General features: G+C 53.9%; 1 protein-coding gene across 4 annotated transcripts in view; it reads right to left on the bottom strand.

Moving 5' to 3' along the window:
• Window positions 1-307: 307 nt before the first annotated feature.
• KCNN1 (potassium calcium-activated channel subfamily N member 1) overlaps window positions 308-26,371 on the bottom strand; it is a 47,078-nt gene continuing 21,014 nt past the window's right edge. For 2 of the 4 annotated variants that reach the window (XM_063616357.1, XM_055236702.2), the window contains exons 2-9: window positions 25,637-26,119; window positions 24,580-24,675; window positions 17,670-18,088; window positions 14,353-14,494; window positions 10,823-10,933; window positions 9,571-9,698; window positions 5,844-5,913; window positions 308-1,275 (exon numbers count right to left, since the gene is read on the bottom strand). In XM_063616357.1, coding sequence (XP_063472427.1) covers window positions 1,021-1,275; window positions 5,844-5,913; window positions 9,571-9,698; window positions 10,823-10,933; window positions 14,353-14,494; window positions 17,670-18,088; window positions 24,580-24,675; window positions 25,637-26,038 — 1,623 coding nt within the window. In that variant the 5' untranslated portion in view covers window positions 26,039-26,119 and the 3' untranslated portion in view covers window positions 308-1,020. Of the gene's footprint in view, window positions 1,276-5,843; window positions 5,914-6,337; window positions 6,347-9,570; window positions 9,699-10,822; window positions 10,934-14,352; window positions 14,495-17,221; window positions 17,231-17,669; window positions 18,089-24,579; window positions 24,676-25,636; window positions 26,120-26,371 lie in introns of all 4 variants that reach the window. The other 2 variants (XM_055236700.2, XM_055236701.2) reach the window with 2 other exon arrangements.

Here is a 26,371-nt window from a genome sequence, read left to right as displayed (position 1 = left end):
GCGTGCACCACCATGCCCAGCCAATTTTTATATTTTTAGTAGAGACAGGGTTTCACCATGTTGCCCAGGCTGGTCTTGAAATCCTGACCTCTGGTGATCCGCCCGCCTTACCGTCCCAAAGTGCTGGGATTACAGGTGTGAGCCACTGCGCCCAGCCAGTCCGGTTCTTTACTTTGGCCTAGGGGATTTCCAGTTTGAATGCACCATCCCTTCTCGCAGTGTGGTCCCAGGTAAGTAGATTCACCTCTCTGGGCCTCAGTTCCCCCCCATCCCACCGTGGTCAAGTTCTGATGAGGAATCAGTGTGGTAATTGACATCATCACATTCTCTGTAGACAGCAGGTGCTCAATACAAATCTCACAAAAACCCAAATGACCTTGCTCACCGAGGTCACCTCCCCCATGGGCCCTGCTGGGGCCTGGCACACAGTGGGTGTCCATCAACGCGGTTGGTTGAAGGGGAGAGATGCTTCCGGCCAGGGCTGGGCCACGCTCTCTGAGGGATCTCAGCACCAGATGGGGCTGGTACAGGTGTCCCTAGAGTTGTCCCTCACTGAGCTCCAGCCCAGAGGGAGAGGGGGCTTCTAGGCTAGGATTCTAGGCTAGGCCGGTGATGGGAACAGGTTTTTTTGATTCCCACATTCATCTTGGTACCCGGGGCTGGGGGTCTGCCTCCTGGGACATCACCAGTGCCTTCCAGCCATGCACACAGGCAGCCACTAGGCGGGTCCTGCTTTATTCAGAACCAGCACGGACCCCTCCCCGGGCTGCTCCATGCCCACCAGGGGCCTGGGGAGAGTCGGGGGACCAGGTGACCAGAGGAAGCTCCGGGCTCCCCTGCCCTCACCCATGGTCCAGCCCTGCCCTCTGCCTGGGCAGTCTGGGCGGGGCAGGCCTCAGTCCACTCAGCCTGACTCAGCGTCGGCTTCTTGAACTCCAAGAGGCGCCACTGTACAAGGCTTCCCGGAGGTGGCGGCCACACGATGGCCAAGATTTAGGGGTCTGGTGGCGGGCAGGGCCGTCACCCGCAGTCCGAGGGGGCCACGGGCGTCCACTGGCAGGGGGAGCTCCGGGCTGCCTGGTCTTGGGGGCCGGGGCCGGGCCGGGGAGGCAGGGGAGGCGGGGGCGGGCGTATGGCTTGGGCGATGAGGCCGGGCAGGGCCTGTAGAGAGGCACCCAGCGCATCCAGGCGGCTTTCCAGGGTGGCCAGGCGGGCCTCCAGCTCCTCGTGCTGAGCGTGCAGCTCCGATACAAGGTCGTACATAACGCTCTGGGTCTGCCGGAGACAGAGAGGGGCAGGAGAGAGGCGCCGCTGAGTGAGAGAGGAAAGGACGATACCACGACACCAATGACAGAGAGGGACAGCCCACATGCTCCAGGTGGGTGGCGGCCGCTAATGGGGCCCATGTGAGGGGTGGCTGGGAGGACACCCCCAGCCCCAGAGGTCCCTTGCTGGGCCCAGGGAAGGATTGGAGAGTGGATGAGGGGAGAGACTGGTCTTTTCTTTTTTTTTTTTTCTTTGAGACAGAGACTCTCTCTGTCACCTACACTGGAGTGCAGTGGCCCAATCTCGGCTCACTACAACCTCCTCTTCCTGGGAGGTGCCCAGCCTAAAAGACAGGTCTTAAATGCCAAGCTCAGCTGGGTGTGGTGGCTCACTCCTATAATCCCAGCACTTTGGGAGGCCGAGGCAGGCGAATCGCCCGAGGTCAGGAGTTTGAGACCAGTTTGGTCAACATGGTGAAACCCCATCTCTACTAAAAATACAAAATTTAGCCGGGTCGTGGTGGTGGGAGCCTGTAATCCCAGCTACTCGGGAGGCTGAGGCAGGAGAATCGCTTGAACCCAGGAGGTGGAGGTTTCAGTGAGCCTGAGTGACAGGGAAATCCGTCTCAAAAAAAAAGAAAGAAAGAAAGCCAAGTTCAGGGCTGGCAGGCCTGGGAAAGGCCTAGTGAGGTCCTGGGTGGAGGGACATGGCCAGAGCTGCCCTGGGGGTCTAGTGGCCACAGGGCACACACAGCCACAGGCGGTGCTCAAGTGGTACCCACAGACCTGGGGGATGTTTGGGGCTGACGTTGCTCCAGGCTGGGGAACAGCAAGAGCCTGGGGACATGGCCGCCTAGGAGGAAGAGGTAGGGGGGACCCTGCTCAGTCGTGAACTGCCACCTCTCCCATTAGGCTGGGGAGGGCACAGGGGTCTGATGAGGAAGGTGACTGCCTTGAGAATCTGACACAATCACAGACTGGGAACACGACAGCCACAATTACTGTTACAGCAGCCAGTGGGGCGTCCCCACCACCTCAACTGCCCGGTTCTGGCACTGTCCCCCTATGCGCAGGGGAGGCCGGCCAGGCAGGGACAGTCCTGGGTGCAGACACCACTCTGGCCACCAGGTGGCACTAGAACATCACTCCACGGCTCTGAGCGCAGCTGGGTCAGGACACCGGTTTGCCACCCCACGGCGGCCTCCATGGGAGGATGGACGCAGTGGTGGAAGGAAGACAGGACAGGACGAGGTGCCCACCCCAGCTCCTCTGTCCTCTCACCCCCAGCCTCTTCCTCCCAGCTTCCCCCACTGTGCCCCCTACCCTTTTCCCTCCATCACTGCAAGGCAGACCCCACTCCGAATGCAAACACCTCGTGGGGGCTGCCCCTCTTAGCACCACTGACCTCACCCTGGCCTCTCTCAGGCGCCACAGTCCCCAGAGCCAGAGGGTGACACCTGGAGGCCAGAGCATCATCCAGCCTTCGGGTGGTTCTTTTTAGTCTTTTCTAAGGTTTAAAATTTTTATTTTTATTTTTATTTTTGAGACGGAGTCTCGCTCTTGTCATCTAGGCTGGAGTGCAGAGGCATGATCTCGGCTCACTGCAACCTCCACCTCCTGGGTTCAAGTGACTCTCCTGCCTCAGCCTCCCGAGTAGCTGGGATTACAGGTGCCCGCCACCACACCCGGCTAATTTTTGTACTTTTAGTGGAGACAAAGTTTCACCACGTTGGCCAGACTGGTCTTGAACTCCTGACCTCAGGTGATCCGCCCGCCTTTGCCTCCCAAAGTGCTCGGATTACAGGGATGAGCCACTACACTCAGCCTTAAAATTTTATTTCTTTGAGACAGAGTCTTGCTCTGTCTCCCAGGCTGGAGTGCGGTGGCGCAATCACAGCTCACTGCAGCCTTTACACCCCCGGCTCAAGCGATCCTCCCACCTCAGCCTCCTGCTAATTTTTTTTTTTTTTTTTTTGTAGCGATGGAGTTTTGCCATGTTGCCCAGGCTGGTCTTGAATTCCTGAGCTCAAGTGATCCTCCCTCCTGAACTTCCCAAAGTGCTAGGATTACAGGCATGAGCCACTGCATCTGGCGTGATTTTCTTAATATTTTCCTTTCTCTACCATACCTTATTGTAAGAATACAGTATATAATATATATACAAAACACACGTGAATCAACTGTTTATCAATAAGGCTTTTGGTCAATGGTAGGCTATCAGTAGTTAAATTTGGGGTGAGGGGGCGTCAAAAGTTATATGAGGCTGGGCACAGTGGCTTATGCCTGTAATCCCAGCACTTTGGGAGGCCAAAGCAGGTGGATTACTTGAAGTCAGGAGTTCGAGACCAGCCTGGCCAACGTGGTGAAACCCCATCTCTACTAAAAGTACAAAAAGTAGCCAGGCGTGGTGGCATGCACCTGTAATCCTAGCTACTCAGGAGGCTGAGGCAGGAGAATACCTTAAACCTAGGAGGGAGGCTGCAGTGAGCTGAGATCGCACCTCTGCACTCCAGCCTGGGCAACAGAGTGAGACTTTGTCTCAAAAAGAAAAAAAGAAGTTATATGGGAATATTTGACTTTTAAGGGGTCAGCACCCCGTAACCCCCGTGTTGTTCGAGAGTTAACTGTGTATCTTCAGGGGTCTAGAATATGTTTTTCTCTCTGTAAGATTCTTTTCTGGGCGCGGTGGCTCACGCCTGTATTCCCAGCACTTTGGGAGGCCAAGGTGGGAGGATCACTTGAGCTCAGGAGTTTGAGACCAGCCTAGGCAACATGGTGAAACCCCATCTCTACAAAAAATACAAAAATTAGCAGGACCTGATGGTGTGCGCCTGTAGTCTCAGCTACTTGGGAGGATGAGGTGGGAGGATTGCTTGAGCCTGTGGAGGTTGAGGCTGCGGTGAGCCATGATTTTGCCACTGCACTCTAGCCTGTACCACAGAGCAAGACTCTGTCTCAGAAAAAAAAAAAAAAAAAGATTCCCTTCCAAATTAAATTTATTGTAGGTTAATATTAAGCTAGATTGCATTCTCTTCCTAGTGATGGAGGAAGTGAGTCCAAAATGCACTGGGGACAAGAAATAAAATAGAATGGGACTTAACATTTTCTAAAGATAACATGAAATTAGCCTCAGGCTGACTGATAGATCAGGGGATGTAGCCACTGAACAAAAGCTATTTTCTGAAACTATGTCATTGGTCAGAAGGGAATTCAAATCAGTGTTGCAAAGATCTCAAGCACTTGATTAATTGCAACTGGTCCAATGACACACCTTCCAGTGGAAGAATTCAAAAAGCGGGAAATGGGCTGGGCACGGTGGCCCACGCCTGTAATCCCAACACTTTGGGAGGCTGAGGGGGGTGGATCACTTAAGGTCAGGAGCTCGAGACCAGTCTGGCCAACATGGCGAAACCCCGTCTCTACTAAAAGTACAAAAATTAGCCGGGCATGTTGGTGCATGCCTGTAATCCCAGCTACTCTGGAGGCTGAGGCATGAGAATTGCTTGAACCTGGGAGGTGGAAGTTGCAGTGAGCCGAGATCGCGCCACTGCACTCCAGCCTGGGTGACAGAGCAAGACTCTGTCTCAAAAAATAAATAAATAAAGCTAAAAAAAAAAAGTGGGAGATGACTTGATATTCGAATCAACACACAGATCCATGTATAACATAAACTGATTTCTTTCTTGCTTTTTTTTTTTTTTGAGACAGGGTCTCGCTCTGTTGCCCAAGCTAGAGTGCAGCAGAGTGATCATACCTCACAGCAGCCTTGACCTCCTGGGCTCAAGTGATTCTCCCGCCTCAGCCTCCCTAATAGCTGGGACTACAGGCACTCACCACCATGCCTGGTTAATTATTTTATTCTTTTTGTACAGATGGAGTCTCTGTGTTGCCCAGGCTGGTCTCAAATTCTTGGGCTCAAGTGATCTGCCTGCCTCGGCCTCCCAAAGTACAGGGATTATAGGCATGACCCACGGCACCCGGCCCCAATTTCTCTTGCAATCAATTTAAATTTCCTGACAGATGTTTAATTGCTATACAAATAAGCTTTCTCCCAAGGCTATCATTTGAATTTATACCCATAGCAAAGGAATTTTGTTTTTCTCTTCCATTTCAGAGCTTGAATTGAGGTGGTATGCCTAAATCTAGAAATACCTCTTCACCCACTTAGCCCCCTAACTGTATACTCCTTTTAAATTTTTAAATTATTTTTAAAATTATTATCATTTTTTTGAGACAGAGTGTCACTCTGTCACCCAGGCTGGAGTGCAGTGGTGCCATCTCAGCTCACTGCAGCCTCAACCCCCCAAGTTCAAGCGATTCTCCTGCCTCAGCCGCCAAGTAGCTGGGATTAAAGGCGCCTGCCACCACACTTGGCTAATTGTTGTACTTTTTGTAGAGACGGGGTTTCACCATGTTGCCCAGGCTGGTCTCAAACTCCTGAGCTCAAGCGATCTGCCCGCCACTGTCCTCAGCCCACGGTGGGTCCTTGTGCCCTCTTCTGGCAGGAGCTGAGCCCCATCCCATCTGCTCTGGGGCCCCACCTGCCCTGTCCGGCCCACCCTGCCCCAACCCACTCACCTTGGCCAGGTCGGTAAGCGTGTTAGCCTGGTCATTCAGCTTCCCTTGCTCGATCTTCACACTCCTAAGCCTGTGGGGACACGGGGTTGGGGGAGGGGGTTAGGCAGGTTCCCATGGAGGCTGCAGTGGGGGCAGGGACTTTCATGCACCCACTCGGGGTCACCTATGGGACATGCATCAGAGGATGAGGTGGGAGTTTGGAGGCCAATTCCCTGTGGTCTATTCCCTCTCAACACACAGCGGGTGCGCCAGGGCCAGAAGTCAGCCTGGCCACTGCCCACACCACCCATTGGCTGGTCCTGTCTCCGGCCCAACTCAGGACTGCCACAGGAAGTTGGATCCCAGACCAAGGTGAAGCCTGCACCAAGCCATGCAGCAGATGTGAACCCTGCCCGCCTGAGGCTGGGGTTGGCATGCCCCGGGTATACCCCCGTCTGTGACCACCATGCACCCCCGATTTCCCAGCCCCACCAAGCCCCTGGGAGAAGACTTACTTCTGAGCCCTGGCAGGACCGGGCAGAGCAGGAGAAAAATCACAAGGCAATTTTAACCTCAGCACAGTTGTGCGGCATGTACCCAGCCCTACCCACCTCCCGGGGGTGCCACCCCAGAGCCCCGCGTGGGGTTCCCAGATGGCCGAGGGGCTGCCCTTGCTCTGGGGAGGTGCCCAGCCTCTGAGGGTTCTGTGCCAGCCGCTCAGGGGCAGGCCTGTCCTCTGTCCTGTCCCAGAGGCAGTGTTTCATTCAGAAAACTATGCCCACACCATCTCCTGCGGGGGAAACTGAGGCTCAGAGGGGTAAAGCCACTGCCCATCTGCACCCCAGCAGGATTTGAACCCACACTTGCTACTTGGTGTTGGTGTTGGCACTGGTGACCCTGGTCTCTGGACAGCTGGCCACAGGGGTAGTTGGTTAGTGTATGCCCTCGCCCCTTTTGGCCATCCCTTTGTTTTTTTTTTTTTTGAGACGGAGTCTCACTCTGTCGCCCAGGCGGGAGTGCAGTGGTGCAGTCTCAGCTCACTGCAACCTCCGCTTCCCCGGTTCAAGCGATTCTCCTGGCTCAGCCTTCTGAGTGGCTGGGATTACAGGCGCTCAACCAGCACACCTGGTTTAATTTTTGTATTTTTAGCAGAGATGGGGTTTCACCAGGTTGGTCAGGCTGGTCTCAAACTCCTGACCTCATGTGATCTGCCCGTCTCAGCCTCCAAAAGGATTACAGGCGTGAGCCACTGCACCCGCTGGCACTCCCTTCTGTACCTAAGCCAGTCCAGGGGACTGTCTCAGCGTGATCTTGGCTCACTGCAACTTCAGCTTCCCAGGTTCATGTGATTCTCCTGCCTCAGCCTCCCGAGTAGCTGGGACTACAGGCATGTGCCACCAAGCTCAGCTAATTTTTTTGTACTTTTAGTAGAGATGGGGTTTCACCATGTTGGTCAGGCTGGTCTTGAACTCCTGACCTCAAATGATCCACCCATCTTGGCCTCCCAAAGTGCTGGGATTACAGGCGTGAGTGAGCACGCCCAGCCTTTTGTACTTTTTTCTAATGTGGCTGTTAGCAAATTTAAAATTATGTATGTTGTTCACGTGATATTCTAGTGGACAGCATCGTCGCCAGCATATTATGGCCTGTGGGTCAAATCTAGCCGGCTGCCTGTCTTGGAAAATAAGGTTTCTTTGGAACATGGCCACACCAGGTTATCCTCACTGCTTCCCTGCCTCAGCAGCAGAGAGTTGAAGAGTGGGACAGAAGCAGTCTGGCCCATAAAACCTGAAAGATTCACCATCTGGCTTTTACAGAGAAAGTTTGTTGACTGGCTGCATATTGGACTCACCTGAGGAAATTTTATTTATTTACTTATTTTAATATATTTTATTTTTTATTTTTTGAGACTGAGTCTTACTCTGTCACCCAGGCTGGAGTGCAGTGGTGTGATCTCAGCTCACTGCAACCTACAGGCATGTGCCACCACGCCCGGCTAATTTTTATATTTTTAGTAGAGACAAGGTTTCGCCATGTTGGCCAGGCTGACATCAGGTGATCAACCTGCCTTGGCCTCCCAAAGTGCTGGGATTACAGGCGTGAGCCACTGCGCCCAGCCATATATAGTTTTTTAAGGCAAGGTCTTGCTCTGTGGCCCAGGCTGGAGTGCAGTGGTGCAATCACAGCTCACTGCAACCTTGACCTTCTGGGCTCAAGTTATCCTCCCACCTCAGCCTCCTGGGTAGCTGGGACCACAGACATGTGCCACCACACTGGGCTAATTTTTTTATTTTTGTAGAGACAGGGTCTCACTTTGTTGCCCAGGCTGGTTGCAAACTCCTAGCCTCAAGCGGTCCCCTGGCTCAGCCTCCCAAAGTGCTGGGATTACGAGGTATGAGTCACCACACCCAGCTTTATTTTTTAATTTTTACATAGAGTGGGGTCTCACTATGTAGCCCAGGCTGGTTTCCAAATCTTGGCCTCAATCAGTCTTCCCTCCTTGGCCTCCCAAAGTGCAGGGATTATAAGTGTGAGCCACCATGCCCAACCAAGCAGTCATTTGAGGAATTTAAATGTAAACCCAGACTGCAACCCAAACTCTACTAAGTAACTGATGTTGGATGTGGCTCTTGGGATTTTTAAAAAGCCTCCTGGTGACTTCAGTGAGCAGCCAAGGATTTAGAGCTACTTTATTAAATAATTCTCGGGCAAAGAAACAACATAGGAAATCAAGCAATTTCTTTCTTCTTTTTTTTTCTTTTTTCTTTTTTTTTTTTTTTTTTATGAGACGGGGTCTCATTCTGTCGCCCAGGCTGGAGTGCAGTGGCACAATCTCGGCTCACTGCAAGCTCTGCCTCCTGGGTTCATGCCATTCTCCTGCCTCAGCCTCCCGAGTAGCTGGGACTACAGGCGTCCACCACTATGCCTGGCTAATTTTTTGTATTTTTAGTACAGACGGGGTTTCACTTTGTTAGCCAGGATGGTCTTGATCTCCTGACCGTGTGATCCACCCGCCTCGGCCTCCCAAAGTGCTGGGACTACAGGCATGAGCCACCATGCCCGGCCTTTTTTTTCTTTTTCTTTCCTTTTCTTTCTTTCTTTTTTTTTTGAGACAAGGTCTCACTCCGTAACCCGGCTGAGTGCAGTGGCGCAATCATGGCTCACTGCAGCCTTGACCCTGCACACTCAAGTGATCCTTCCACCTCAGCCTCCCGAGTATCTGGGACCACAGAGGCACACCACCACACCCAGCTAAGTTCTTAGTTTTTGTAGAGATGGGGTCTCCCTGTATTGCCAAGGATGGTGTTGAACTCCTGGACTCAAGCGATCTTCCCTGCCACCCAAAGTGCTGGGATTACAGACATGAGCCACCACACCTGGCCCAATTCACTTCTAGTTACCCCACATGATCCCATGGATCAGACCATGGATTTAACTATGAGCTTCCCGGCAGACAAAGCAAAAAGAGGAAATCGCTTCAAAGTCTAAAGGGTAAGAATTATCCTGGTTATTCCAGAGAATAAAATATATGTCCTGCCACTTACTGAGTCATGTCCATGACTTAGCAGACCCCATCATCTGCCTCCCTCTGAAGATCCTCCCATCCACCCAGCTTGGAAGATGCAGGCCCCAACCAACTGACCACCCGTCCCTGGCAGGGAGCCGTGAAGAGGCCACACAGAGCTGCAAGGGCTGCCTCCGCGCCATGTGGACACAGAAACGTGAGCTGGAAAGGTGCTAGACTTACTGATGGATGGCTTGGAGGAACTTACGCTGGTGTTTCCGAACCCGGGCTTGGTCTGGCTTCTTCACCAGCCTGGTGTGTTTGTAGATGAGCCACGTCTCCCTGAGAACGTTAGCAGCGGCGTTTTTTACCTGGGGCCAGAAAAAGAACAATTCCTCAGGGTTGGCACGAAATTCCAAAAGGCTCCAGAAATGTCTAGAATCTTCCAGAAACCTCTAGAAACTTCTGGAAATGCCTCTCAGGGTCCCTGGGCTATAAGGCAGGGCCATGCTTGCACAATGTTTGTGCAGTGTGTGTATACCTAACACACATCACTCATGATGGGCCAGGCCCCTTCTATGCACCTTGCAAATGTTTTTTATGTTTTTTGTTTGTTTGTTTTTTGAGGCTCTGTGGCCCAGACTGGAATGCAGTGGCATGATCTTGCCTCACTGCAACCTCCACCTCCCGGGTTCAAGTGATTCTCCTGCCTCACTCTCCCTAGTAGCTGGGATTACAGGCGCCTATGATCACACTCAGCTAATTTTTGTATTTTTACTAGAGATGGGGTTTCATCATGTTGGCCAGGCTGGTTTTGAACTTCTGACCTCAAGTGATCCGCCTGCCTCGGCCTCCTAAAGTGCTGGGATTACAGGCATGAGCCACCGCGCCCGGCCATGATGCAGATGTTAACTCAGTGAATCAGCATGTGTTTTTATTTCCCTGATTTTCTATATGGGAAAGCTGAGGTACAGAGCAGTCAACCCGCCAGGGTCAGGTAGCTCTCAAATTGCATATGGCAGTCTGGCCCAAGCCTCTTACTGAGTGCCCATGGCTGGACATGACTGGGCACAAGGGTAGATGCCACGATGTCTCTCTATGCATTACTCACAGATGGGTGCGTGGTGGCAGAGCCAAGCACAGTCATTTTTTTTTTTTTAAGACGAAGACTTGCTCTGTCACCCAGGCTCGAGTGCAGTGGTGCCATCTTGGCTTTCTGCAGCCTCCGCTTCCCAGGCTCAAGCGATTCTCCTGCCTCAGACTCCCAAGTGGATGGGACTACAGGCAACTGCCACCATGCCAGGCTGGTCTCGAACTCCTGACCTTAGGTGATCCACCCGCCTTGGCCTCCCAAAGCCAGCACAGTCTTGACACGGGGCTGCATGGTAACCCATGGGCACATGAGCATGCCCGGCACATACAGAGGGAAAGCAGGGAAGTTCTACGCTCGCTGACAAGGCCAGGAGGCGGCCTCCATGGGAACCGCAGTCCTCACCCGCTTGGTGAGCTGAGTGTCCATCATGAAGTTGTGCACGTGCTTCTCAGCCTTGGTGAGCTCCAGCTTCCGGGCCACCACAGCCACCACGAGCGCGGTACAGCCAGCTCCCTGTGTGCAGGGCAGAGGGGGCACATCAGCGTCCTGTCTTGAGGTCACTCCCTCCTCCAGGAAGCCTGCCCAGATTGCAGCCTCCCCATTCTCCGAGTCAGCAGTGTGAGCGGATTCCATCTGCTGAGCTCACTGACTCCAGGTCTACTCGTTTCCTATTCATCAAATGTCAGGTGGAACCACGTCCCACACATTAGCTCATTCGACCCCCAACAACTCCAGGAGGTAGGACGATTCTTTTTTTTTTTTTTTTTTTTTGAGATGGAGTCTCGCTCTGTCACCCAGGCTGGAGTGCAGTGGCACAATCTCAGCTCACTGCAACCTCCACCTTCCAGGTTCAAGCGATTCTCCTGCCTCAGCCTCCTGAGTAGCTGGAACTAGAAGCGTGCACCACCACATCCCGCTAATTGTGTGTGTGTGTGTGTTTTTTTTTTTTTTTCGAGACAAGAGTCTCTCTCTGTCGCCCAGGCTGGAGTGCAGTGGCGCAATCTCGGCTCACTGCAAGCTCCGCCTCCCGGGTTCACGCTATTCTCCTGCCTTAGCCTCTCCGAGTAGCTGGGACTACAGGCGCCCGCCACCACGCCCGGCTAATTTTTTTGTATTTTTAGTAGAGACGGGGTTTCACCGTGGTCTCGATCTCCTGACCTCGTGATCCGCCCACCTCGGCCTCCCAAAGTTCTGGGATTACAAGCTGGGAATCCCACCAAGCTGGGATTACACCGCGCCTGGCCGTGTGTCTGTGTTTAGTAGAGAGGGGCTTTCACCATGTTGGTCAGGCTAGTCTCAAACTCCTGACAGGTGATCCACCCACCTTGGCCTCCCAAAGTGCTGCGATTACAGGCATGAGCCATTACCATGCCCAGCCCCAAGCAGGTTTAGATGCCAACACCCTGAGCCTGAGCAGGGTTGGCCTAGAGCACAAGCAGGGGCTCCTGGAGGAAACCCGTCTCGGTTTCCAGGCCGGGACAAAGGTTTTGAGACGACCCAGAAGCCTGTTCTCACGAAAAGCCTTGTCAACTGGGACAGAGCGACTTGCTGGAAACCTACACCTAGAATACTAGACAGCAAGGAAAAGGAATGGACAATGGCCCTGCAACAGCACGATGCACCACACAGATGGTGCAGGGAGGGACCCACGCTGGGCTGCCAGCAAAAAGCCAGACATGGACCAGGTGCAGTGACTTGTGCCTGTGATCCCAGCACTTTGGGACGCCAAGGTGGGCGGATCACCTGAGGTCAAGAGTTCGAGACCAGCCTGGTCAACATGGTGAAACCCTGTCTCTACTAAAAATACAAAAATTAGCCGGGCCTGGTGGCGGGTGCCTGTCATCCCAGCTACTCGGGAGGCTGAGGCAGGAGAATCGCTTGAACCTGGGAGGGGAAGGTTGCAGTGAGCTGAGATCACGCCACTGCATTCCAGCCTGGGAGACAGAGCGAGACTCCATCTCAAAAAAAAAAAAAAGGGCTGGCGTGGTGGCGTCATGCCTGTAATCCCAGCACTTTGGGAGGCTGAGGCAGGTGAATTATCTGAGGTTGGGAGTTCAAGACCAGACTGGCCAGCATGATGAAACCCTGTCTCTACTAAAAATAGAAAAATTAGCCGAGCCTGGTGGCAGGCGCCTGTAATTCCAGCTACTCAGGAAGCTGAGGCAGGAGAATGGCTTGAACCCGGGAGGCGGAGGTTGCAGTGAGTTGAGATCGCGCCATTGCACTCCAGGCCGGGCAACAGAGTGAGACTCCATCTCAATGAAAAAAAAAAAAAAAAAGTCGGCCAGGCGCGGTGGCTCACGCTTGTAATCCCAGCACTTTGGGAGGCCGAGGCGGGCGGATCACGAGGTCAGGAGATCGAGACCACGGTGAAACCCCGTCTCTACAAAAAATACAAAAAATTAGCCGGGCGTGGTGGCGGGCGCCTGTAGTCCCAGCTACTCGGAGAGGCTGAGGCAGAAGAATGGCGTGAACCCGGGAGGTGGAGCTTGCAGTGAGCCGAGATTGCGCCACTGCACTCCAGCCTGGGCGACAGAGCGAGACTCTGTCTCAAAAAAAAAAAAAAAAAAAAAAAAAAAAAAAAAAAAAAAAAAAAAAAAAAAAGTCGGACATGGGCCAGGTGCAGTTGCTTAGGCCTGTAACTCCAGCACCTTGGGAGGCCCAAGCAGGAGGATCACTTGAGCCCAGGAGTTCATGACCAGCCTGGACAACATAGTGAGACCCCATCTTTATAAAAACATAAAAATAAAATAAAACATGGAAAAGCATTTGTTGGCATGGGCATAAAACATGTCTGGAGAGAAAGAAGGTTCTGGAAAGAGGGGATGGACAGGGACCCCGATGATTGAATCAGGGAAAAGAGAAAGCAGTGAGCATGAAAGTATGTTCACAGGCACCCACGGCAGACTTGAGAATCCTTCGGGGAGACAGGGTGCCCATGAGTCACGAAAAACTCAGGGAACACCCCAAAAGTCAGCCAAGGAAGGGGGTTTGGGCTGCAGAGGACACAGCCCAGCAGGTTTTTTTTTTTTTTTTGAGATTTACTTCACTCTGGTTGCCCAGGCTGGAGTGCAATGACGTGATCTCTACTCACTGCAACCTCCGCCTCCTGGGTTCAAGCAATTCTCATGCCTCAGCCTCCCTAGGAGCTGGGATTACAGGTATCCGCCACCATGCCTGGCTAATTTTGTATTTTTAGTAGACACAGGCTCTCACCATGTTGGCCAGGCTGGTCTCGAACTCCTGACCTCGTGATACACCCGCCTTGGCCTCCCAAAGTACTGGGATTACAGGTGTGAGCCACCACTCCCGGCTATTTTTGTATTTTTAGTAGAGACAGGGTTTCTCCACGTTGGTCACAGGCTGATCTCAAACTCCCAACTTCAGGTGATCTGCTCACCTTGGCCTCCCAAAGTGCTGGGATTATAGGCGTGAGCTACCATGCCCGGCCCCCAGCAGGTATTTATAGCGTGTCCATGGCATTCACAGTTCTGGGATTCTCACATAGATAACCGACTTAGCCCTTGCAAAGCAGAGGAAGTAGCACTGGTCACAGCTGAGGAAACTAAGGCACATCAGCATTAAGCCCCTTGCCCTGGATCCAAAGGCTGTGGATAAATCGGGCTGTAGAGAATAAAGGGGTGACAGTGACTCTCTGGTCAGAGTGGACCACAGCTTCTTACTGGGCAGGCATGGTGGGAGCTGCATATCTAGGCCTGGAAGGGCCGCAGGGAGATGTCCTGTGGGTGTGGCTTCCACGTGACCTCAGAGGAAAACGGCAGAGCAGAGGAGGGGTGGACTGATGGAGGGACGCTGATCAGGCACAGCTCGTGATGGGGCGAACACCCTGTCAGCAAGGCGTATGCAAGGGCTGGTGGAGCGGGCGGCTGGCTGGACCTCCTAGGATCATACACGTGGACCCTCACCCTTACCATGATGCCAGTGAGCAGGCACACACCCTTCCCGCAGTAGGTGTGGGGCACCATGTCGCCGTAGCCGATGGAGAGGAAGGTGATGGAAATCAGCCACATGGCCCCCAGGAAGTTGCTGGTCACTTCCTGCTTGTCGTGGTACCTGGGGAAGAGGGAGGGCTCAGTCTACACCATCCCCTCTGCTTCCATCACACCCCCTGGGGCGGCGCCAGGGCTGGAAGGCCCTGAGTCCACCTCGCTGCGTTGGGGCCATGTCCTGTGGGTACAGGACAGGCTCATTCTCTTCCTCCTACAGCCCTTCCACTTTCCCTTTGCCTGCCCCCCAGGCTGCTTCCCTGGATGGGGCAGAGAGGGGCCCAGGTGAGGTTGTATGAACATACAATCCCCCTCCCAACGACAGACACACACAGACCGGGGGACGGGTGACCACAGCACCAGAAGCGGCAGGAGGTGGAGGCAAGGATTCAGGTCAGACACCAGGAAGAACTTCCCCAGCCAGCAATGCCCCAAGGAGGGAGGAGGACTGGAGGAGGTGGGAGGCTGGAGGATCACCACCTGGGGCTCGAGCGAAGAAGGGACGCCCGTATATGAAGGACAGACTGGAGGACAGCATGAGTCCCCCAACTCAGCCTATGTTGCATCTGGGGGTTGGGAAGAGAGGGGCATCGGCTTTGGTGCTGGGGAGATGCCTCGGGCTATATTTGGGACCCAGGGAGACAGGCCCCAAGACTGACAGAACTTAGTCCTGGTCACAGCTGGGCTTGGGACTTCGGCCAGAGGGGTCACAAAGAGGTTCTGCCTGTGGCCATGCCAGGGGGCCGAGGGCTTGGCTCTCTGGGTCTGGGGGTGGCTTTGGGATCTGTTCCCACTCAGCTCTCAGTCCCCAAATCCCCTTGGCCTTTCTCTGGGGACTGGGCCCCCTCTGACCTGGCTTCCAGCTAACCTACTCCTTCCCAGGGCTTAGATCATCTGAGCCCCAAGCCAGCCTCTGGGGGGTTCAAGGTCAGAGGCCAACTAGGGTAGCACCGAGGAAGTGGCCTGGACAGAGCAGGATCTTCAGGGGAGGCCTGTGCCAGGCACAGTGAGTGACACAGCCCAAGGACAGGGCTGGGGTCAGGCTCCAGAGGGAAGGAGATGGAGGCTTCCCAAGATTGGCAATTGGGGGTCTTCGCTCCCGCAGAGGTCGAATGCCACTCCAGGAACCTCCAGTCTGGGCTTCTAAGACACTTGCTGGGTGAAGGCCCAGGGACTGACCCCATCTTTTTTTTTTTTTTTTTTTTGAGACAATATCTCTCTCTGTCGCCCAGGCTGGAGTGTAGTGGCATGATCTTGGCTCACTGCAACCTCCACCTCCCAGGTTCAAGCGATTCTCCTGCCCCAGCCTCCCGAGTAGCTGGGACTACACGCGCCCACCATCATGCCTGGCTAATATATTTTTTTGTATTTTTAGTAGAGACAGGGTTTCACCATGTTAGCCAGGATGGTCTCAATCTCTTGACCTTGTGATCCACCCACCTGGGCCTCCCAAAGTGCTGGGATTACAAGCATGAGCCACAGCGCCCAGCTGACTGACCCCCATCTTACACCAAAACATCTGATCCCCAAGTTGCCTGACCCCCAGAGGGCAGGAGGGGCGGGGGGTGCCCTCTAGCTGGTAGGTGGGTGAGCCCCAGATCCAGACGGAGCGATGGTGGGGGGTGCCGCAGGACCACCCAGGAGCATGGCTGGGGGACATGCGGGAGGCGGGGGTGGGTCAGAGCGAGGCAGGCAAGGGGGCTTCAAGCATTGTCGCCAGGCTCAGAATTTAGGATTGGCTGCCTGCCAGCCCTGCCCCGTGCCCCACCCCCCCAGAGCCCTGCAAGGACCCATCTTGGACCTCAGGGATACCTGATGAGGGGCACCCCATACCCCTGACCCTAGTTCTGACCCCACCCATCAGGGGTGTGGGAGCTGCAAGGGGGAACATCAAGGGCCCAAGGAGACCCCTGGAAGCCTTGACAGCTGGAGAAACTGGGCCTTTCATCCCTGAGAGCCAGGCCTCAGACCCAGGCAGGGCCCGTGGGAGTATGGGGGGGTGGGGGCCGGGTGGAGGGATGAGGATGGGGTACTGAGGGCAAGCAGGGGTCCAGCCAGGGACCCCTCCAGGGCCCCTGCCAGCTAGGCGCATGGCAGGGAGACCCTCTCCCAGATAAGGCACCATCACACCTCAGGCCTGGTGGAGCCCCTCCTGCCTCTGAGACTGCCAGGACTCAGGCCTCCGGGCAAGTCCCTTTGCCCCCCAGAGCCTCAGTTTCCCTCTCTGTAAATCGGGTTGATGGCCCACCACCTCTTAGGGGTATTCATAACAGACTCCCTCCTGTTTGGAGGTCCCAAAGGTGCGGCCGGTTTTCCTTCACCCCAGACCCATTTATTTGTCTTTTTTTTTTTTTTTTGACTGGAGTGCAGTGGCGCAATCTCAGCTTACTGCAACCTCCACGTCCCAGGTTCAAGGGATTCTCCTGCCTCAGCCTCCCGAGTAGCTGGGATCACAGGCACCACCACCACGCCCAGCCCACTCCAGATCCATTTAAGTCTTGGGAGGAAACATCGGAGCTCCCAGGGGTCAGCTGCCCAAACACAACATCAGAGCCAAGCCCTTCCTTAATCCCCCGCCCTTCGGACACAAGGGCCCTGAGGCTCGGAGAGGACGCCCAGTGGAGTGGCCTGCCCCCGAGATGGGGGGACTGACCCAGGCCCACCCTGCCGGGCCCGTTCTCCCTGCCTCCCTCCCCTTGCGGCAGCTAATCTTAAATTCCTAGCGGGTCGGGAATGGCCGCAGCGGTGGCAGCGGCTGCTCTGCGCACACAGCTCAGCCGAGGGTGGGACTCACATGTTTTCCCTAAAGTCCAGTGGAGCGGGCAAAGGGGAAAATGAAAGCTGGTTAAACGTGAGACGTGGGAGACAGAGGGGAGGGGGAGACGTCCCTGTGCCTGCTGCCTGCGCCCCCCGGGGCCAGAGATCAGGAGTCAGCGTCCCAGGAGCCGAGGGGCTGGGAGAAGGAGGCTTGGGAGACCGTGGCAGGGAGGATGAGGGAGAGGGAGCTGGGGTCCCTCCCTGGTTGAGGGCAGCTGGGGACACAGGGCTAGGTCCCCAGGGAGGATGATTACTGAAGCCACAAACTGGAAGACAGGAGGCACCACGGGTGTCTTGCAGTCGGGGAGACGGAAGCAATGGCCAGGGTCGGGAGGGGCCCGGGGTCAGTGAAATCATGAATGGGCACGGAGGTCCAGGGAGACGGGGGCTGGGGGATGGGGGGCCTCCAGGGGCGGGGGTCGCACCTTTCGCAGACGCGCACGGTCCAGGCTGCGATGATCCAGGAGGAGATGCTGAAGACCAGCAGCACGGTGCCGGGGCAGATGGTCATGAGCGTCTTCATGACGAAGCGCGTGTTGAAGGTGATCTTGTTGAGGGCCCCGATGCTGCGGCTCGAGGCGTCCGTGAAGATTTTGCTGTGCAATAGCATCACCCGGCCCAGCAGGTAGAGGCGCAGGAACATGGGGATGGACAGCAGCACGTCCACGTCGGCCTCGGCCACCGAGGGCGCGTACGTGAAGGCCAGCCGCGCCGTCCACGTGAAGCGGTAGTGGCCGGGCACCGGGTGAATGGCGCACACCGCCAGCTCTAGCGAGATGAGGAACACGCGCTCGCAGGTCATGGCGATGCGCCAGTCATCAGCCCCGTTGTCCACCATGAACAGCTGTGGAGGGCGGGAGGGAGCCAGCCATGGGTGTCAGACACGCGCCGCGCTCCCTGCCCAGCCCCACCGCGCCCACAGAGAGTGATGTCAGCCTGGCCTGAAACCCCACAGGCTCGGATTTTTCTTTCTTTTTTTTTTTTTTGAGATGGAGTTTTGCTCTTATTGCCCAGGCTGGAGTGCAATGGCACGATCTCTGCTCACTGCAATCTCTGCCTCCTGGATGAAAGCAATTCTCCTGTCTCAGCCTCCAGAGTAGCCGGAATTACAGGCTTGCTCCACCACACCTGGTTAATTTTTGTATTTTTAGTAGACACAGGGTTTCACCATGTTGGCCAGGCTGGTCTCAAACCCCTGACTTGAAGTGATCCGCACGCCTCGGCCTCCCAAAGTGCTGGGATTACAGGTGTGAGCCACTGTGCCTGGCGAGGATTTTTCTTTTCTTTTTCCTTTTTTTGGAGACAAGGTCTTGCTCTGTGCCTGGACTGGAGTGCAGTGGTGCAATCACAGCTCACTGCAGTCTTGAACTCCTGGGCTCAAGTGGTCCTCGCGCCTCAGCCTCCTCCTGAGGAGCTGGGATTACAGGCATGCAACACCATGCCTGGCTAATTTTTTAAATTTCCTGTAGAGATGGGGTCTCCCTATTTTGCCCAGGCTGGTCTAAAACTCCTGGCCTCAAGTGTCCTCCTGCCTCAGCCTCCCAGAATGCTGGAATCACAGGTGTGAGCAATCGCATCAGCTTCAGATTTTTCCAAGAGAAGTCAGAAACGTGACCTTGTATGCAAAACTCTCTAGTTCTCAGCACTGGCCACAATTCGAACGAAATATCAGATGAGTGTTCCCCAAAAAGTTCAACATAGAGTTACTAATGACCCAGCAATCCCACTCCTAGACAGACTCAAGAGAAATTAAAACAAGTGTTTAAGCAAACCCTTGGACAGACACATTCACAACAGCACTATTCACAACCTCCAAAAGTGGAAACAGAATGGGCGCAGTGGCTCCTGCCTGTAATCCCAGTGCTTTGGGAGGCAGGAGGACTGCTTGAGGCCAAGAGTTTGAGACCAGCCTAGGCAACATGGCAAAACCCCGTCTCTATTAAAAATACAAAAAAATTAGCCAGGTGTGTTGGCGGGTGCCTGTAATCTCAGACTTGAGAGGCTGACGCACAAGAATCACTTGAACCTGGGAGGCAGAGGTTGCAGTGAGCCAAGATTGAGCCACTGCACTCCAGCCTGGGCAACAGAGTGAGACTCTGTCTCGATAAAAAAAAAAAAAAAAAAGAAAAGAAAAAGAAAATTTATGCAGAGATGGGGACTCGCTCTGTTGCCCAGGCTGGTTTTGAACTCCTGGGCTCCAACAGTCCTCCCACCTCAGCCTCCCAAAGTGCTGAGATTCCAGGTGTGCATGCCCAGCCCTTCACTATACTTTTCTCTTCCTTCTGAACGTGTGTATAACTCCTAAGTATCTTTTTTTTTCTTTTTCACGTGTCATTTTAAAAATAAGAAGCAATAAAGTCATTCTAAAATAAGAAAAAGAAAAAAAGTTACTTCCTTAAAATGTGGCGGCCGCGCGTTCTAGGGGCCTCCTCCGCTCGCACATCGGCAAAGCATTGACATAAAGGACACCCTGCAGCGCCACTGCTCCCCCGGGCCCTCCATGGGGTACCATGGCCATGTCCAGGGCCAGTCCTAGGGGAGGTGAGCAGAGCGCCAAGATACATAACATCTGTCAGTTACGGAGCCGGGACCAATCATATTGGAGCTGGAGGCAAAAGTTATCATCAGTAATATGGCCACGCCCCCTCCCCCACCCCCGCCTGCCCTTTTTTTTTGAGACCTGCACCTGCTCTGGCGGGATCATAGCTAACTGCAGCCTCTAACTCCTTCCTTTTTTTTTTTTTTTTTTTTGAGACGGAGTCTCGCTCCATTGCCCAGGCTGGGGTGCAATGGCGCGATCTCGGCTCACTGCAAGCTCCTACTCCTGGGTTCACGCCATTCTCCTGCCTCAGCCTCCCGAGTAGCTGGGACTACAGGCGCCCACCACCACGCCTGGCTAATGTTTTGTATTTTTAGTAGAGACAGGGTTTCACCATGTTAGCCAGGATGGTCTCGATCTCCTGACCTCATGATCCGCCCGCCTCGGCCTCCCAAAGTGCTGGGATTACAGTCGTGAGCCAGGCCCTTTTTTTTTTTTTTTTCTTTTTTTTAAGAGGAGGGGGCCTTGCTATGTTGCCGTCCATACTGCCTCCGTTTTTTGTTTGTTTGTTTGGTTTTTTGTTTTGTTTTTTATTTTGAGAGGGAGTCTCATTCTGTCCCCCAGGCTGGTGTGCAGTGGCGCGATCATGGCTCACTGCAGCCTTGACTTCCCTGGGCTCAGGTGATCCTCCCACCTCAACCTCCCAAGTAGCTGGAACTACAGATGTGTACCACTATGCCTGGCCAACTGTTGAAAAAACTTTTGTGTAGAGACGGTGTTTTGCCACGTTGCCCAGGCTGATCTCGAACTCCTGTGCTCGAGTGATCCTCCTGCCTCGGCCTTCCGAAGTATTGGGATTACAGGCGTGAGCCACTGTGTCCAGCCTGAATTACAGTTGAAAAAAAAAAAAAGCCGGGTCCGTGGCTCACACCTATAATCCCAACACTTTAGGAGGCCGAGGCAGGAGGATCACTCTAGCCCAGGAATTCGAGACCAGCCTGGGCAACATAGGAAAATCCTGCCTTTATATGTGTATGGTTTTATATATCTGTATATATAATGTATTACATTTAGCTGGGCATGGTGGTCTGTGCCTGTGGTCCCAGCTACTTGGAAGGCTGAGGCAGAAGGACTCCTTGATCCCAGGAGGTACATGCTGCAGTGAGCTCTGGCTGCACCACTGGACTCCAGCCTGGGCGACAGAACGAGATCCTGTGTTTAAAAAACAAAAACAAAAACAGGCTGGGCAGTGGCTCATGCCTGTAATCCCAGCACTTTGGAAGTCCGAGGCGGGTGGAACACGAGGTCAGGAGTTCAAGACCAGCCTGGCCAACATGGTGAAACCCCGTCTCTACGAAAAATACAAAAATTGGCCAGGTGTGGTGGCAGGTGCCTGTAATCCCAGCTACTCGGGAGGCTGAGGCAGGAGAATCACTTGAACCCAGGAGGCAGAGGTCGCGATGAGCTGAGATTGCACCACTGCACTCCAGCCTTGGTGACAGAGCAAGACGCCATCTCAAAAAAAAATAAATAAATAAAAACAAAAAAAAAGTATACATATATGAAATTCACAAACCGTACAATTCTCCCATTTAAAGTGCACAATTCAGTGGCATTTAGTACACCTCTTCTATCTAATTTCAGAACACTTCCATCACCCCAAAAGGGAGCCCTGTCCCCATTAGCAGTCGCTCCTTTCCCAGCCCCCGGCAACCACTAATCTCTTTCTGTCTCTGCGGATTTGCATCTTCTGAAAATTTCACATAAATGGAAGCATGCGATTTGTGGCCTTTTATGTCTGGGTTCTTCTGCTGAGCATCATATTTCTGAGGTTCATCCATGTTCAGTATCAGAAATTGTTATAGGTTGATTTGTGTTCTCCTGAAAAAGATATGTTGGCATCCTGACCTCTAGTACCTCTGAATGTGCTCTTATATGGAGATAAGGTCTTTATAGAGGTCATCTCGTTAAATGAGGTCATTGTAACGAGGTCGGCTAGTTAAAATGAAGTTAAGCTGGAATCAGGCCAGGCATAGTGGCTCAGGCCTGAAATCCCAGCACTTTGGGAGGCTGAAGCGGGAGGATCGCTTCAGCCCAGGAGTTCAAGACCAGCCTGGCCAACACGGTAAGACCCCCTTTCTACAAAAAAAAAGCAAAAAATGTAAAAATTAGCGGGGCATGGTGGCAAGTGCTTGTAATCCCAGCTACCTGGGGGCTTACCTGTGTAAGCCCAGGATGTCGAGGCTGCAGTGATTTGTGATCAAGCCACTGCATTCCAGTGTGGGTGACAGAGCGAAACTCTGTCTCAAAAAAAAAAAAGTGGAATCATCTAATTACAGTGGGCCCTAATCCAATAATGACTGGTGTTCTTATTTTAAAAAGGGGAAATTTGGACACAGACACTCTCAAAGGGAGAACATCATGTGATCCTCAAGGCAGAGATTGGAGTGACACATCTCCTAAGTCGAGAACCCCCAAAATTGCCAGGAGCAACCAAAAGCTAGGAGAGAGGCCTGGGACGGATTCTCTCTCATGGCTCTCAGAAGGAACCAACCCTGCTAACACCTTGATCCTCAGACTTCTATACTCCAGAACTTTCAGACAATACATTTCTGCTGTTTTGGTGTTTTGTTCTTTTGTTAAGGTTGAATAGGCCAGGCATGGTGGCTCACGCTTGTAATCCCAGCACTTTGGGAAGCCGAGGTGGGAGGATCACCTGAGGTCAGGAGTTCGAGACCAGCCTGGCCAAAATGTGAAACCCCCATCTCTACTGAAAATACAAAAATTAGCCAGGCGTGGTGGCGGGCACCTGTAATCACAGCCATTCAGGAGACTGAGGCAGGAGAATCACTTGAACCTGGGAGGCGGAAGTTGCAGTGAGCCAAGATAGCACCACTGCACTCCAGCCTGGGCAACAGAGTGAGACTCCATCTCAAAAAAAAAAAGGTTATGCTGGGCGCGTTGGCTCACACCTGTAATCCCAGCACCTTGGGAGGCCGAGGCGGGTGGATCACCTGAGGTTTGGAGTTCAAGACCACCCTGACCAACATGGAGAAACCCCATCTCTACTAAAAAAACAAAATTAGCCGGCTGTGGTGGCACATGCCTGTAATCCCAGCTGCTCGGGAGGCTGAAGCAGGAGAATTGCTTGAACCCAGGAGGCATAAGTTGCGGTAAGCTGGAGATTGTGCCATGGCACTCTAGCCTGGGCAACAAGAGTGAAACTCCGTCTCAAAAAAAAAAAAAAAAGGTTGAATAATTGTCCATTGTACAGGTGCACTACATTTTATTTATCCATTCATGCCTGGTTGGACATTTGGACGTTGTTTCTGCTTTTTGGCTACTTTGTAGTTTTGTTTTTTGAGACGGAGTCTTGCTCTGTTGCCCAGGCTGGAGTGCAATGTTTCGATCTCAGCTCACTGCAACATCTGCCTCCCAGGTTCAAGTGATTCTCCCGCCTCAGTCTCCCAAGTAGCTGGGATTACATGCACCCGATATCATGCCTGGCTAATTTTTGTATTTTTGTAGAGACGGAGTTTCACCATGTTGACCAGGCTGGTCTTGAACTCCTGACCTCAAGTGATCCACCCGCCTCAGCCTCCCAAAGTGCTGGGATCACAGGTGTGATTTTTGGCTACTTTGAACAGTGCTGTTATCAACATGCATGTGCAGCCGGGCATGGTGGCTCATGCCTATAAAGTCCCAACACTTTGGGAGGGTGATGTGGGCCGATCACTTGAGCCCACGAGTTTGAGGCCAGCCTGGGCAATATGGCGAGACACCGACAAGACAATACAAAAATTAGCCAGGCGTGGTGGTGCGCAGCTGTAGTCCCAGCTACTTGGGAGGCTGTGGCAGGAAAATCTCTTGAACACAAGAGGTCAAAGCTATGACTGCGTCACAGCACTCCAGCCTGGGCAACAGAGTGAGACCCTGTCTCGAAAACTAAACAAATAGGCCAGGAGCAGTGGCTGACACCTGTAATCCTAGCACTTTGGGAGGCCGAGATGAGTGGATCACTGGAGGTCAGGAGTTCAAGACCAGCCTGGCCAAGATCGTGAAACCCAGTCTCTACTAGAAATACAAAAATTAGCAAGGTGTGGTGCCATGCGCCTGTAATCTCAGCTACTTGGGAGGCTGAGGCAGAAGAATCGCTTGAATCCGGGAGGCAGAGGTTGCAGTGAGCCAAGATCGTGCCACTGCACTCCAGCCTGGAAACAACCCGTGTGTCCCAGAGTCCCAGCTCAGCTCCTCACTTTCTCACTACCTGTTCTTTTTTGTAAATAATCAATGAAAATTAAAACACAGATGTGTGTTCCAAGGAAATCTAGAATGATGGAAACTGTGTGTCTTTTTTTTTTTTTTTTTTTTTTTTTGAGACGGAGTCTCGCTCTGTCGCCCAGGCTGGAGTGCAGTGGCGCGATCTCGGCTCACTGCAAGCTCCGCCTCCCAGGTTCACGCCATTCTCCTGCCTCAGCCTCTCCGAGTAGCTGGGACTACAGGCGCCCACCACCACGCCTGGCTAATTTTTTGTATTTTTAGTAGAGACGGAGTTTCACCATGGTCTCGATCTCCTGACCTCATGATCCGCCCGCCTCGGCCTCCCAAAGTGCTGGGATTACAAGCGTGAGCCACCGCATCCGGCCCAACTGTGTGTCTTTATGGAGATCTTTTTTCTATCAGAAGCCAATTGTTCATCCTTTTATGTTTTGTGGGGATGGGATCCAAGGTGGGCAGGTGTGGGGGGATCTGGGGTTTGAGGAGAGGGGCTGCTTCCTGCAGCATTCAGCACTGACCTGGATCTCCCGGGCATGGTAGAGGACAACGAGACCCAGCAGGATGGCCGTGGAGAGGCTGATGAGGCATTTGAGTGCGAATGAGTACAGAGACTCCTGGTAAAGAGAGAGGACACAGCCGGATGGACACTGGAGGCGGTGGGCCGGCGGCCCTCCCATCCCCTTACCCTGGCTCCCGGACATGGGAGTCAGCCAAATGGGGCTCTTCCCAGTGGCTTCTCCCACTGTACCCCGAATTTCTGCTAGTTCCCCAGTCCTGGGGCTGCTGTGTGTGAAACAGCTTATCAGGGCTGGGCGTGCAACAGGTGCTATGTTCAGGAAGCAGTGCTTTCCTGTCCTTATTCCTGGGGACTGGGCTGACAGCAAGATGTGTCCAGTGCTTCACAGTTTATGAGGCCTGGCCTCACTTGGGCACAGCACTTCACAGTTTATAAGGCCTGGCCTCACATGGGCACAGCACTTCACAGTTTATAAGGCCTGGCCTCACATGGGCACAGCACTTCACAGTTTATAAGGCCTGGCCTTACATGGGGAGAGCACATCACAGTTTGTAAGGCCTGGCTTCACATGGGCACAGCACATCACAGTTCACAAGGCCGGACATCATCCAGCCTCGACACTTCACAGTTTATAGGCTGACACAGCCCTGATCTCTCTCCATCCTCACACATTCTAGGTGGCATGAGGGAACCCACAGCCAGGCTTGTAACCTGGACGCACTCACTCTCGGAAGGGGAGGAAGCTCTTCTGTTGCTCCCCAGAGCAGGCTCACTCTGGGGAACCCCTGTCCTGGGGGGAAGCCCGCCTCTGCCTTAAGCCAGGGTGCAGCCCCTTGACACCTGGCCATGGAATGGGCTGGAACCTTCCCTCCCCATGTGCAGCCTCCCTGCTACCTTCCCGGAGGTGGGTATGCAGAAGGCCAGGGAGCCCTCACCTCCAGGAGCCCCCTAACACTCCCTATCTCCTGGGGGGCCCTGCCACCCCCAACCCCATGTCAAGAAAGCTAGGCAGGCTCGGTGGAACCTCCCTGGAGTGCCTGGGGGAGGACCACGCCTACCTTGGTATACACCCCCCAGGACAGCTCGGTCTCCGTCACCATGACGACGATGCCAAACATGCCAAAAATGAGGGCATAGTCGCTGAGGCGCTTCCGCTTCTCGAAGAGCGCCCGCCGGTGGCCCAGGCGGTGGCCCACATTTGAGGGCTTCCCTGAGGCTCTCTGCCTGCCGGCCTCATCTTCCTCATCGTCCTCGTCATCGTCCTGGTCCTGGGGCTGCCCCCGGGGGCTGCCGGGTGAGGGCCGGGCTGGCTCACTCTTGGCCACTACCACCTGGAGGCCCGGGCTATGCGGGGGTTGTGGGGGGCGGCCGGCCTCGGGGTCCGGAGGGTCTCGTCCCAGGGCGCCCGGCCCGCTGCCCAGCGGCCGCCCCACGCTGCCATTGTAGCTGTGGCTGTTCATGACTACCTGGGTGCAGGGGTTGGGCTCGCTGCAGGCCACCCGGGGCCCGGCATGGCTCAGTGGCTGGGCTCCTGCACTGACCTGCAAGGGCACAGAGGGACATGGTCACAGCAGGGTCCAGCTTACTGACCAGAAAGGCAAGGACCATCCCGGCCATCCCAGAACGTTCTAAATTTGGGAGTGGCCCAGAGTGCTGACACGTGGGTTTATCATCCCAGAAACATCTGAGTCAGCCTGAATCCCTCCCCTGCTCAAAGCCCTGCCACAGCTCCCCAGTGCCATCCCATTGAAAAAATCAACTCCAGAGAGCTGGGCACGGTGCTGCAGCTCTGG

The sequence above is a fragment of the Symphalangus syndactylus genome, chromosome 13, assembly GCF_028878055.3.
Source record: "Symphalangus syndactylus isolate Jambi chromosome 13, NHGRI_mSymSyn1-v2.1_pri, whole genome shotgun sequence".
In the NCBI taxonomy this organism is placed as follows: Eukaryota; Metazoa; Chordata; class Mammalia; order Primates; family Hylobatidae; genus Symphalangus; species Symphalangus syndactylus.
The sequence above is the reverse complement of the archived record's forward strand: the minus strand, read 5'-3'. Positions and strand labels throughout refer to the sequence as shown.